Raw genomic sequence first — 14,774 nt, forward strand, 5'->3', positions numbered from 1 at the left:
AGACTTATCCATTTTATTTACCAGACATCTTCAACTCAAGTGACTAATCTCTGAAAATTACAGAACATCTCCAACTCAAGGCTTATCTGTGCTAATGACCAGACCTCTCCAAGCCAAGACTTCTCTCTGCCATTGACACCATATTTTCAACTGAAGACTTCTCTGCATATGACCCGACACCTCTGACCCAAATGACTTATCTCTGCAAATGTCCAGATATCTCCAACCCAAGATTTATCCATTCATTTACTGGACATTTAAAATCCAAGGGACTTAAAGAGGAAGTGAACCCTGATGGGTGTTACTTCCTCTTTGATTCCCTGCAAAAGTAAAGCATAATGGACTACTATGCATCGCATAGTAGTCCATTATGTGTCACTTACCTGACACAGGAGCCAGCGATGTCACCGATGTCCCCTGTTGTTCCGAGCATCCATCTTCTTGGTGGGTCTCGCTGCTCCCGCGCTGTGATTCGCCGGAGCAGCGATGACAGCGATGCGCACAGGAGCCGACACTCGCGGCATGTCGCCGCGATCTGTGGCTTGCCCAGTGCGCCTGCGCGCCGCTGTCTACAGTGCATGCGCCGTAGACAGCGGTGGCTGTCTTCAGGTAAATATCTCCTAAACCGTATAGGTTTAGGAGATATTTCTTGGACCTACAGGTAAACCTTAATCTAGGCTTACCTGTAGGTCAAAGTGGTTTGTAAGGGTTTACAACCACTTTAATGACCATTCATCTCCAACCCAAGGCTTACGTCTGGCAATGTCCAGACATCTCCAAGTCAAGACTTCTCTCTGCCAGTGACTGGAGAGCTGAAAACGTATCACCGAAACAAGTAACTTCATGAGGCATCTCCAACCTAAGACTTGTCCATGCCAATTACCAGACATCTCAAACCCAAAACGTATCCCTTCATTATACCAGACATTTACCACCAAAATAACTTCGCTCTGCAAATGATGGGACATTTCCAACCCATGACTTATCTTTGGCTTGGCATCTCGTTAGTACCAGGCAAGGTTTCCAATTTCTTTAGAAGACAGGTTATATGAGAAGTTGCATGAGATATTAATCCGATCACTGAGTGTAGCTGTACACTCACTACTTTACATTGTAGCCAAGTGTCATTTCTGCAGTGTTGTCACATGAAAAGATATAATAAATTATTTACAAAAATGTGAGGGGTGTACTCGGTTTTGGATAGAAAATATAAGTACAGAATAGAATGGAATAGAACAGAATAGAATGGAATAAAATAAAAAAAAAGAATAGAATTAAAAAGATAACCATCTTCTGAATTTAGAATAGAATTAAAAAATAATAGACTAGAAAAAATATAACCATTTTCCAAAATTCAAATGGAATCAATTTGAATAGAATAGAAAATAGTAGAGTAGAAAGGTATAGTAAATAACACAATGGTATAGAAAAAAACAGAATAGAATGAATATAACCATCTTCCTATTCTTATCTATTCTTGTCTACTACATATAAATCAGAATTCTGGGAAATGGTTATATTCTTGCTATTCTATTCTATTGTTTTTTTTTTATTGTATTCTTTTTCTATTGTTCAATTCTTTTCTTTTCTAGTCTATTATTTTATTTTCTAATCTATTCTATTTTTTTTTTAATTCAAATTTATTCAATGCGAAATTCAAATTTTGGAAGATGGTTTTATTCTTTCTATTCTGTTCTGTTTTATATATATATATATATATACACTATTATTATTGTGTTATTTTCTATTCTAATCTATTCTTTTATTTTCTATTCAAATTTGAATTGATTCTATTTGAATTTTGGGAAATTCTATTTCTTTTTTATTTATTTTTTTTGTAATTCTTTTCTTTTTTATTCGTCTATTCTATTCTTTTTTTCTTTTTTTTCTACTCTATTCCATTTTATGTATTCAAATTCAAATATATTCTATTTGAAATTCGAATTTCAGAATATGTAACATTCTTTCTCGTTCAAAATTTTTTTTTATTTTATGTTAAAATAAATTACATGTACAGAATATAAGACAAATTATGTGATACCAGAAATAAAAAGTAGACATATTGAAGTACGGATGATACAAAGCAAAGAAGAATTTCAAGATATTCTCGTGGGAATGACAATAAATGGCCTTATATATTTTAGAATTTGAAAACATTCTTATAGCTGAGTTTTAAACATTTTAATCCCAAGAAAATATAAATATGTCTGATGTTATATTCTTTCTATTTTATTATTTTCTATTTGTTTCTATTATATTCTAGTCTATTCTGTTTTTATTTTCTATACTATTTAGTTCTGTTTTACTCAATTATAGTCTCTTCCTTTATTTTCTGTTCTATTCTTTTCTATTATTTATTTTTTTTTTTTTCTATTATTTTTTTTATTCTCTTTGGAAATTCAAAAACTAATCAAAAAGGATTTTACATTAGAAAACTAATCAAATTTGAATTAGAAAACGTTTAGAATTTTAATTTCATACAAATTATTTTGGATTTGTTTGATACTATTGTAATTCAGAAATTCTGATACTTCCGAATTTCTGAAAAACGAAAGGTTGTCCAAATTTCAATTCAGAACGAAACAAACCCCACAATAGACATGCACAGTTATTTCAGCCAGTCATACTTATCCTGCAGCAAACTGTCTCCAGCTGTTTTTGAAGTGGGCAGCTACAATAGGCACAAATGATTCCCGCTGAGCAGGGCGATGACAGGTCCGTCACCGCTCCACTGTGTGCAGGGATGGACCTATCAGAATCCCGCTCTCCTCTATGGGGAGATTGGAAGAAAACCAACCGCCTGTCCATTAGCATCCAATCCAATCCACCAGACATGGAAAATAGGACCACCCTCTGTCTGGATTTGGCAGACAGGTTTGGATAGCAGCGGGCGTCAGCAGACAGCCCATGTGAAATTGGCCTAACACATTATTTTTTTTATTTTATTTTTAAATGCAAGCAGTCCTCAATGTGACCTGGTATTGTACAGCAGGGCTGAAGTGTGAGAGGAAGAAGCAAAACAAGGAGCCAATCCATTCATGACCTGTCATGAATCGTGCTGATAGAGAGAGCAGAGTTCATCACTGTGCTCATAGACATGTGCAGGGGGTGTGCCTGGGCACACCCTAATCATTACATACAGTGCCGATTCCCCCTACTGCCTGGGCTTCCCCGGGTTGGCCTGGCAGTGCGGCTAGCTTCCCTCCTCTCCTCTCCTCCCAGCTGCTATGGGGGATGTTTCAGGATGGCGAGTGGGGGCGAAAGGGCTTGTAAATATGTAATTTACCAGAGCCATTCTTTTCTAAAGGAACACAGTAAATGCACTCACTGTGTTTATTCATAAGGGAAGCATAGTAAACTGTCTTTACTGTGCATCAGTTTGTGAATCAACAGGAAGCAGCTCATCACAGAGCACTTCCTATTCATTTACTGTCCCGTGCAACTGAGGCTGTGTGTATTTGAGATGGGGGGTGCACACCCTAATAATGCAACAGGCTGTGCACACCTATGACAGTCTGTGCTGCTTCTCTTTTCACTGTCCATTCACAGGTCTGGGGGGGGAAGGTCTAGGACTAGGGATATGCAATTAGCAGACCTCCAGCTGTTGCAAAACTTCAAGTCCCATCATGCCTCTGCCTCTGGGTGTCATGCTTGTGGCTGTCAGAGACTTGCTATGCCTCATGGGACTTGTAGTTCTGCAACAGCTGGAGGTCCGCTAATTGCATATCCCTGGTCTGGGACAATGAACGTGGGTTGAAAGATGCTGCCCATCAGACCGAGGAAATCTTGTGGCAGAAAAGAAGTACTGCACGAGAAAGATCTGAATTGAAAATGAATATTGCAACAAAGGCTGTTTTTTTTTATTTTTTATTTTTTTATTTTTTTTTAAATAGACTGTACATTTGTGTCCTTATTTGTATCTGGATTTCTGCTTTAAAAACTATTTTGGAGGGAGATACGGGCACATAAAACAGCCGACTGCTTTTGAATTGAATTTTTATACACATGATTACGTAGGTATCACATTAATATTACAATTGTAAGTTTATGCTAACGAGGGGCGTTACATAGGCAGGCTAAATTCTAATCAGAACTTGAAAGAATGCAAAACATGTACTGAAAACATTATTAGTGCCTATAAAATTTCAAAACAGTATTGGTATCTGAAAAATTGTTTTATGTATATATTTTTCTAATTTTACTTCACCTACTTAGACTATTGTGTTCTGATTGATCACATATAATTCAGATTAAAAAAACATTGAACTAAAGGCTGTAATGTAGCATAATGGGTAAAAAGCCAAGGGGGGTGAATACTTTTGCAAGGCACAGTATATTTAGCTCATCTTCCTTATAGTGCTGTCAGTTTCTCTCCGTGTCCCTTAATTCTGTGTATGGACAATGCCCCTCCTGTACGATTTCCTGCCCGCACCCCGGCTAATGTGGTCACTTTATATAGCAGATAGTATCAGAGCTCTTCTTTATTTGTTGTATTGGAGTTCTGTGTACTCATTATTTCTTCTTTTTTCATCTTCAGGTTACCCCGCTGGATATCCCACGCCAGCGCAAGCCTTTAATCCCAACATGTACGCTGCCAGTAGCCCCGGCTATGCCCCAGGTAAGATCCTGCCGCGGTCTCGCAGCACGCGCTGACTTCAAACGCCGTCAAGCTGTTTCCTGCACAACAGGCTGTGTTATGTATATTTCATGCCGCATGTTTGTCAGATGGAGGGGTTCTGATACCTACTGTTATATCTCTGCCGTTCACCTTTCAGTCACTGCGGTGCAGAGCCATATGGCACGGGACGCAGATCACAACCGTCTACTGTTACCGGGGAGGTTCCTGCTTCACCTGTTCTCTGTCAGAGAGGACCCGAGACTTGTATATCAGAAGCGCTGGATTCAGCTTCTTAGTAGTTCATGAGAAGAAAGGCATAGGGAGCACATTCGCCCCTGGTGAGGCTGTTCCTGACAAAAATAGGGCGCCCCTTAGGGCCTGGCCATAGATGGTGCGGATTTCTTTCCGGCAGCCACGGGTTGCAGGAAAGAAATTCACACGACTCTTCCATCAACATTGACGGGGGCGCTGTAAAAGAATGAAGAGAGGGCGCACCGACCTTGCACATTACCCAAGTAATATTTATTAACCCTAGGGGCGCTGCTGGCGGGAAAGCGTTGCTATATTTAGCGGCGCTTTACTGTTGTTTTAGCGGCGCTATTTGCCCGCTAGCAATGCAGTATTTATATATATATATATATATATATATATATATATATATATATATATATATATATATATATATACACACATACACATCCGCTATATAAAATATAGTGTGTGGATATATATGTGGATATATCTATATCTATCTATATATATATATATATATATATATATATATATATATATATATATATATATATATATATATATATACAGTGGTGTGAAAAAGTGTTTGCCCCCTTCCTCATTTCCTGTTCCTTTGCATGTTTGTCACACTTAAGTGTTTCGGAACATCAAACCAATTTAAACAATAGTCAAGGACAACACAAGTAAACACAAAATGCAATTTGTAAATTAAGGTGTTTATTATTAAAGGTGAAAAAAAATCCAAACCATCATGGCCCTGTGTGAAAAAGTGATTGCCCCCCTTGTTAAAACATACTATAACTGTGGTTGTCCACACCTGAGTTCAATTTCTCTAGCCACACCCAGGCCTGATTATTGCCACACCTGTTCACAATCAAGGCATCACTTAAATAGGAGCTGCTTGACACAGTAAGGTCCACCAGAAGATCCTTAAAAGCTACACATCATGCCGAGACCCAAAGAAATTCAGGAACAATTGAGAAAGAAAGTAATTGAGATCTATCAGTCTGGAAAGGGTTATAAAGCCATTTCCAAAGCTTTGGGAATCCAGCGAACCACAGTGAGAGCCATTATCCACAAATGGCGAAGACATGGAACAGTGGTGAACCTTCCCAGGAGTGGCCGGCCGCCCAAAATTACCCCAAGAGCGCAGCGACGACTCATCCAAGAGGTCACAAAAGACCCCACAACAACGTCCAAGGAACTGCAGGCCTCACTTTCCTCAGTTAAGGTCAGCATTCATGCCTCCACCATCAGGAAAAGACTGGGCAAAAATGGCCTGCATGGCAGAGTTCCAAGGAGAAAACCACTGCTGAGCAAAAAGAACATCAAAGCTCGTCTCAATTTCTCCACAACACATCTTGATGATCCCCAAGACTTTTGGGACAACATTCTGTGGACCGATGAGACAAAAGGTGTGTGTCCAAGTATATCTGGCGTAGAAGGAACACTGCATTTCATAAAAAGAACATTATACCAACAGTAAAATATGGTGGTGGTAGTGTGATGGTCTGGGACCGTTTTGCTGCTTCAGGACCTGGAAGACTTGCCGTGATAAAAGGAACTATGAATTCTGCTGTCTACCAAGAGATCCTGAAGGAGAATGTCCGACCATCTGTTCGTGTACTCAAGCTGAAACGAACTTGGGTTCTGCAGCAGGACAATGATCCTAAACACACCAGCAAGTCCACCACCGAATGGCTGAAGAAAAACAAAATGAAGACTTTGGAGTGGCCTAGCCAAAGTCCTGACCTGAATCCTATTGAGATGTTGTGGTATGACCTTAAAAAGGCCGTTCATGCTCGAAAACCCTCTAATGTAACTGAATTAGGACAATTCTGCAAAGATGAGTGGGCCAAAATTCCTCCAGGACGCTGTAAAAGCCTCATTGCACGTTATCTCAAACGCTTGGTTGCAGTTGTTGCTGCTAAGGGTGGCCCAGCCAGTTATTAGGTTTAGGGGGCAATCACTTTTTCACACAGGGCCATGATGGTTTGGATTTTTTTTCACCTTTAATAATAAACACCTTCATTTAAAAATTGCATTTTGTGTTTACTTGTGTTGTCCTTGACTATTGTTTAAATTGGTTTGATGTTCCGAAACACTTAAGTGTGACAAACATGCAAAGGAACAGGAAATGAGGAAGGGGGCAAACACTTTTTCACACCACTGTATATATATATAGAGAGAGAGAGCGATATAGATAGATAGATAGATATATATATATTATATCTCTATATATCTATTTTTTTTTCACTTATATAATTTTTTTAAATAAGACTGGATGCATGCTTGTTTTTTCTATTTTTATTCACATGTTTTGAGCTTTAGTATTTAGGCTACCTACGACCTGCAGCACCTCATTTCCTCTATAGATTAGTGCAGATTTTTTTACTTTTTTTTTATACCTACTAATATCCTAAATTTAAAAAATTTTACATTTTTCATTCCTGGATTTTTAAATAACTTTCTGGGTGAGTTTTCGCTCTTTCCTTCTTTTTTTTTCCCCCTTCGCTGCCCTCATTCTGTGCCCTAAAAATATACTTTAAATGTGGAAATACGTGTTCTAATTGTTTATCTGAATCACTGGGCTGGAAGTAATCCTAGCATGCCATGAACTTTACATTTCCTTTTTTTTTTTTTTTTTTTCCAAATTAAATTTTTCATGAAAGCCGTTTCCACATGAGGGCACGTTAAATAAATCAATGGTTTGCGTCCGTGCGGAGGCGCAAGGGCATTAAAGCAGCAGCATTTTCTTGCAATGCGATATTTCTCTGCTGCTTTCACAATTCATAATGCAATGTTTCCTGAGCTGGCAGCTAAAAAAAATCCCCATTTTATCCACTTTCGTATTCCTAGTCATCAGCTGTACTATTTACACAGCTAGTACAAGTACCTCAACCAGCTAGAATATTAGCCTCTTGTAATCTCCCTCATCATTTAATGTCACACATGATTTATATACTGCACTGCCCTTATGTAATCACTGGAGATCACAAAGGGCAGTAATGTGATAACAGTGGGTAGGAGGCATGTGCTGTATCTCCAATTTCATTATTAATACAGAATATGTGATCATATGGTGTTTAGGAGAGTGAATATAGCAAAGTACGGTAGAGCTGCACGATTAATGGTCAAGAATCGCGATATTGACTAAAGTGTTTCACAATTCTTTCTATGCAAAGAATTCTCTCTGCTCTTCTGAAGCCGTGTCAAAAGAAAGTAAGAGAAAAACTGGGCTGTCTGTCAAAAATTAAAACATTCTTTATCAGTTGAACTTAAGTATAAACATTGTAACGATTTGTCAATGGAATAGACTTCCTGTGTAAGTGAAAATTTTTTAACCACTTCCCTAAAGGGGAAGTTCCGCTAATCTGATCCCTCCCCCCCTTCCGGTGCCACAATCGGCACCTTTCAGGGGGGAGGGGGGTGCAGATACCTAGATAATCCAGGTAACTGCACCCACTTCCGGCCAGACCGCCGCAGACCCCCGCATCGCTCCGCCCCCCCGTTGTGTTCTGGGAAACGCACAGTTCCCAGAGACACAGCGGGGGACCATAAGAGACGCGCAGCGCGACTCGCGCATGCGCAGTAGGGAACCGGGCAGGGAAGCTGTAATGCTTCACTTCCCGATTCCCTGACAGAGGATGGCGGCGGGGGCAGCAGAGAGATGAGCGATCGCTCGTCATCTGCCGCCGACATCGCTGGACCCCGGGACAGGTAAGTGTGATTTTATTAAGTCAGCAGCTGCAATATTAGTAGCTGCTGGCTTTTAATATTTTTATTTTAGGTGCAGAACCACTTTAACACTAAACCTTTTTCTGACATTTAAAGTGGTTGTATACTCACATTTTTAACTTTTACCTACAGGAAAGCCTATAATAAGGCTTACCTGTAGGTAAAAAAAATATCTCCTAAACATGTACGGTTTAGGAGATATTCCCCTCGGTATGCGCCGCTGACTGCAGCGGCGCATGTGCACAAGGGGATTCTCGGCCTGAAAATCCGGCAGTGGCCGACCGGCCGGAAAGAAATCTCCCGCGCGCATGCGCGGGAGTGACGATATCGCAGGTCCAGCCACTCACAGCGCCGGAGCCGCGATACCCGGAAGAAACGCAGAGGGAGCATGTCGGCTCCCTCGGCATGGATCGGGCCAGATGTTGGGGCCTCGTTCTAAGGTAAGCATTTCATAATGAGCTAGTATGCGGTGCATACTAGCTCATTATGCCTTTTGCTTTGCAGGTGGTAAAAAAAAAAAAAAAACATTAGCGGGTTTACTACTGCTTTAAAGTCATTTTTTATTATTTTTTTTTGCTAGAAAATTACTTAGATCCCCCAAACATCTATATTTTTTTAGTAGACACCCTGAGAATAAAATGGTGGCTGTTGCAATATTTTATGTCACACTGTATTTGCGCAGAGGTCTTTCAAATGCAATTTAAAAAAAAAAATACTTTAATGAAATAAATAAAAAAACTAACCAGTAAAGTTAGCCCATTTTTTTTGTATGTGAAAGATTTTACGTTTATTTTTTTTTTACCTCAATGCATTCTATGCATTAAGGTGAAAAAACATCTCACACTGCCGGCGCCCCCCAGTCTCCCCGTTTTTCTTACCTCACTCCTCGAAAGTCCCACGGCTATAGCCGCCGGCTGTATCACGGGAGCGCGCCCGCAGATGCTTCTCACCATGTGAGGGAGCTCGCATGAACGTGAGAAGTACCTGCGGGAGGAAGCAGAGACAGCCGACGAGGGACCCCAGAAGAGCGGGTTCGGGGGCCACTCTGTGCAAAACGAGCTGCACAGTGGAGGTAAGTATAACATGTTTGTTATTTAAAAAAAAAAAAATGTTTTACTTTACAATCCCTTTAAGGACCAGCTTCGTTTTGAGATTTTGGTGTTTACCAAAGTTTAAAACCGTTTTTTTTGTTAGAAAATTACTTAGAACCCCCAAACATTATATATTACGTAGAACCCCCAAACATTATATATTTTTTTTCTAACACCCATAGAGAATAAAATGGCGGCCATTGCAGTACTTTTTTTCACACCGTATTTGCACAGCGGTCTTACAAGCGCACTTTTTTGGGAAAAAATTCACTTTTTTGAATAAAAAAAAAAAGACAACGGTAAAGTTAGCTCAATTTTTTTTTTTTATGTTGTGAAAGATAATGTTACGCCAAGTAAATTGATACCTCAACATGTCACGCTTCAAAATTTGCGCCCCGCTCGTGGAATGGCGTCAAAATTTTACCCTTAAAAATCTCCATAGGCAACATTTAAAAACTTCTACAGGTTGCATGTTTGGAGTTTCAGAGGAGGTCTAGGGCTAGAATTATTGCACTCGCTTTAACGATCGCGGCGATACCTCACATGTGGGGTTTGAACAGCGTTTTCATATGCGGGAGCTACTCGCGTTTGCGTTCGCTTCTGCGCACGAGCTCATCAGAATGGGGCACTTTAAAAAAATAAAAAAATTCTTATTTATTTTACTTGATTTTATTTATTTTTCACTGTTAGAAAAAAAAAAAGTGGGCCACTTTTATTCCTATTACAAGGAATGTAAACATTTTCTTAAAAATGAGATCTGGGGTCAAAAAATTCTCAGAATTCATATTTGGACTAAAATGCCATAATAAAAAAAAAATAAAAAAAATTGTCATTTGAAAAAAATGACATTAAAAAAAATGGCCCTTTAAGACGTATGGGCGGAAGTGACCTTATGATGTCGCTTCTGTTCTACTATGGTATGGAGACGGGTGGGGGGGGGGGGGGGCATCTTCCCCTCACTCCTCTCCATACCATGGACAGGTCCTGATTGCCTCCGGTAAGCGGCAGAGCAGCGTGGGGTGGGGGGGGTTTGGGTTGCCATTGCCAAGATATCATTTGCAGCATTGTTTTGGTAAGCCGAAGCCCTCTAGCTATTGTAGAGCTACAAGAATGAGAATCCCTCACCTGTCCTTGGTCATAGCATCATGTGAGCAGATGCTGAGTCTTGAGCTTTAATGCAACCCAACTGAAGGAAACCACATAATGGACTATTTCCTTCAGCTATATTCATACAGACATCAGCCACGGCCTTGTCCTAGTTATTTCCATTCTCTCCTACACAAATAGTCTTTGCACATCAATAATTAACCAGCTCTTTTCATCCTTTCTCTTGTTGTCCTGTTAAATTTTTCTTCTCTAGTAAAATTTATAGGACAGCTGCACTTTTATATAGTCAAGCTGCAAGTAACCTCCCCATCCAAAATGTTATACTTACCTGTCCGTGCATCTGTGACAACCTGCTATTGCGGCCCACGGGCAGTCTGCACAGCCCCCACTGAAAACTGTCCAACCAGTCCCTAGCTCCTGAGAAAATCCTTTTCATTATTATGGAGAGAAGATGTCTGTTATGCATCCCAACTATAGTCGGCTTAAAAAAGCTGGAGTAGCTGCAGAGTTAGCAGTGGTAACTGTACACTCCCCATCCAAAATGTCCTAGTGTAGCGCTCCACCCACAATATCCCAGTGTAATTCCCAGTCCAAAATACTCCAGTGTAGCTCTCTATCTAAAATATCCCAGTGTACTTCCCAATCCAATATACTCCAGGGTAGCTCTCTATCCAAAATATCCCAGTGTACTTCCTAATCCAACACATCCCAGTGTAGCTCCCCATCCAACACATCCCAGTGCAGCTCCCCATCCAACACATCCCAGTGTAGCTCCCCATCCAACACATCCCAGTGCAGCTCCCCATCCAACACATCCCAGTGTAGCTCCCCATCCAACACATCCCAGTGCAGCTCCCCCATCCAACACATCCCAGTGCAGCTCCCCCATCCAACACATCCCAGTGCAGCTCCCCCATCCAACACATCCCAGTGCAGCTCCCCCATCCAACACATCCCAGTGCAGCTCCCCCATCCAACACATCCCAGTGCAGCTCCCCCATCCAACACATCCCAGTGCAGCTCCCCCATCCAACACATCCCAGTGCAGCTCCCCCATCCAACACATCCCAGTGCAGCTCCCCCATCCAACACATCCCAGTGCAGCTCCCCCATCCAACACATCCCAGTGCAGCTCCCCCATCCAACACATCCCAGTGCAGCTCCCCCATCCAACACATCCCAGTGCAGCTCCCCCATCCAACACATCCCAGTGCAACTCCCCATCCAACACATCCCAGTGTAGCTCCCCATCCAACACATCCCAGTGTAGCTCCCCCATCCAACACATCCCAGTGCAGCTCCCCATCCAACACATCCCAGTGCAGCTCCCCCATCCAACACATCCCAGTGCAGCTCCCCCATCCAACACATCCCAGTGCAGCTCCCCCATCCAACACATCCCAGTGCAGCTCCCCCATCCAACACATCCCAGTGCAGCTCCCCCATCCAACACATCCCAGTGCAGCTCCCCCATCCAACACATCCCAGTGCAGCTCCCCCATCCAACACATCCCAGTGCAGCTCCCCCATCCAACACATCCCAGTGCAGCTCCCCCATCCAACACATCCCAGTGCAGCTCCCCCATCCAACACATCCCAGTGCAGCTCCCCCATCCAACACATCCCAGTGCAGCTCCCCCATCCAACACATCCCAGTGCAGCTCCCCCATCCAACACATCCCAGTGCATCTCCCCCATCCAACACATCCCAGTGCAGCTCCCCCATCCAACACATCCCAGTGTAGCTCCCCACCCAACACATCCCAGTGCAGCTTCCCATCCAAAGTGTCCCTAAGAATGCATTGGGTTGTGCATTTCTGTTTACGTCAACAATCCACAGAAACTGCTCTCCTAAAACTAACAAACGACCTACTAACGGCCAAAACCAATTGACATTATTCTGTACTCCTCCTCCTGGACCTCTCTGCTGCCTTTGATACGGTTGACCACCCCCTCCTCCTCAAAAAACTCCACACCTTTGGTCTCCATGACTGTACTCTTCGCTGGTTCTCTTCCTACTTATCCAACCACACCTTTACAGTTTCTTACAACTCTACTTCCTCCTCTCCTCTCCTCTTCCTTTCTCTGTTGGGGTCCCCCAAGGTTCTGTTCTTGGAGCTCTCCTATTTTCAATCTACACCTCCTCCCTGGGTCAACTGATAGCCTCCCATGGCTTCCAATACCACCTCTATGCTGACGACACCCAAATCTATTTCTCTAGCCCTCAGCTCACTCCCTCTGTCTCCTCACCTATCACTAATTTACTACCAGATATATCAGTCTGGATGTCACATCACTTCCTCAAACTCAATCTATCCAAAACCGAACTTGTAATTTTTCCTTCCCCTGATCTCACTGTCAAAATTGATGGCACAACCATAAGCCCATCCCCTCACGCCAAGGTTCTAGGTGTAGACCTCTCCTTCAAGCAACACATCCAATTACTGTCCAAATCCTGCCGCCTCAACCTCCGCAACATCTCCAAAATACGCCCCTTTCTAACCAATGACACAACAAAGCTCTTAATTCACTCGCTGGTCATCTCTCGCCTCGACTACTGCAACTCCCTTCTCATTGGCTTACCTCTACATAGTCTATCACCTCTTCAATCCATCATGAATGCCGCTGCCAGACTCATCCACCTCACCAATCGCTCTGTGTCTGCTACTCCTCTCTGTCAATCCCTCCACTGACTTCCCCTCGACCAAAGAATTTCATTCAAAATACTAGCAACTACGTACAAAGCCATCCACAATTTCTCCCCCAGCTACATCACTAGCTTAGTCTCTAAATGCCAACCTACTTGTTCTCTTCGTTCCTCTCAAGACCTCCTGCTCTCTAGCTCCCTCATCACCTCCTCCCATACTCGCCTCCAGGACTTTTCCAAAGCCTCTCCAATCCTATGGAATGCCCTACCCCAATCTGTCCGCCTATCTCCTACTTTATTAGCTTTTAGGCGATCCCTGAAAACCCTTCTCTTCAGAGAAGCCGACCCCACCCACACCTAACAATGGTATTTTTATTTTCTCCATCAGCTCATCCCCCACAGTTATTACCTTTTTGTTTCAACTTGACCCTCCCTTCTAGATTGTAAGCTCCAACGAGCAGGGCCCTCTGATCCCTCCTGTACTGAATTGTATTGTAAGTGTACTGTCTGCCCTCATATTGTAAAGCGCTGCGCAAACTGTTGGCGCTATATAAATCCTGTATAATAATAATGTGAATATAAATAGAAAAAATTGGTGTATATCGCGCTGACATATATCTAGTAGCAGCCTGCACAACACAAAGACAAGTGTAAATAAAGGAATGAGTAAAAAGTGAAATTACGTGCAGCGCTCAAAACATGGAAATACATATGTATACAAACTAATGTACACTGTGCAAGGACCACAAAAACTAATAATAATGAAATGATGATAATGAAGACCGATTCTTGGTGACATCTCTTGACCGATGGGATTGCCTTAAAACTTGATCTGGAACTCAGACGTGGAGGTCCCATATTTAGGTGGTTACACCATAAACCTTGTTGACTCACTGAGCATGTGCCCATTTGAGTCCTCTCACTCCGGTGAGCCTCCTCACTAACCGGTGCTGGTTCTATTGTCTGTGTAGCCTAGGCTTATGACGTCATACACATCGCTCTCTCTCTTCTCTTTCTCTCTCTCTCTCTCTCTCTCTCTCTCTCTCTCTCTCTCTCTCTCTCTCTCTCTCTCTCCTCCCTCTCTCTCTCCTCCCTCTCTCTCTCCTCCCTCTCTCTCTCCTCCCTCTCTCTCTCCTCCCTCTCTCTCTCCTCCCTCTCTCTCTCCTCCCTCTCTCTCTCCTCCCTCTCTCTCTCTTTTCTCTCTCTTTTCTCTCTCTTTTCTCTCTCTCTTCTCTCTCTTCTCTCTCTTCTCTCTCTTCTCTCTCTTCTCTCTCTCTCTCTCTCTCTCTCTCTCGAGTTTGCCAGGGAGGGATGAGTCACA

The 14,774-nt window shown here is 42.3% G+C and overlaps 1 protein-coding gene across 4 annotated transcripts in view; it reads left to right on the top strand.

The window, feature by feature from the left end:
* Positions 1 to 14,774, top strand: part of FAM168A (family with sequence similarity 168 member A) — a 232,354-nt gene that overhangs the window by 170,382 nt on the left and 47,198 nt on the right. For all 4 annotated transcript variants that reach the window (XM_077451218.1, XM_077451221.1, XM_077451219.1 and 1 more), the window contains one exon: positions 4,538 to 4,618. In XM_077451218.1, coding sequence (XP_077307344.1) covers positions 4,538 to 4,618 — 81 coding nt within the window. The remainder of the gene's footprint in view (positions 1 to 4,537; positions 4,619 to 14,774) is intronic.

This window comes from Lithobates pipiens, unplaced genomic scaffold (genome assembly GCF_037356315.1).
Source record: "Lithobates pipiens isolate NorthernLeopardFrog02 unplaced genomic scaffold, aLitPip1_a1.2 Scaffold_23, whole genome shotgun sequence".
Classification (NCBI taxonomy): Eukaryota; Metazoa; Chordata; class Amphibia; order Anura; family Ranidae; genus Lithobates; species Lithobates pipiens.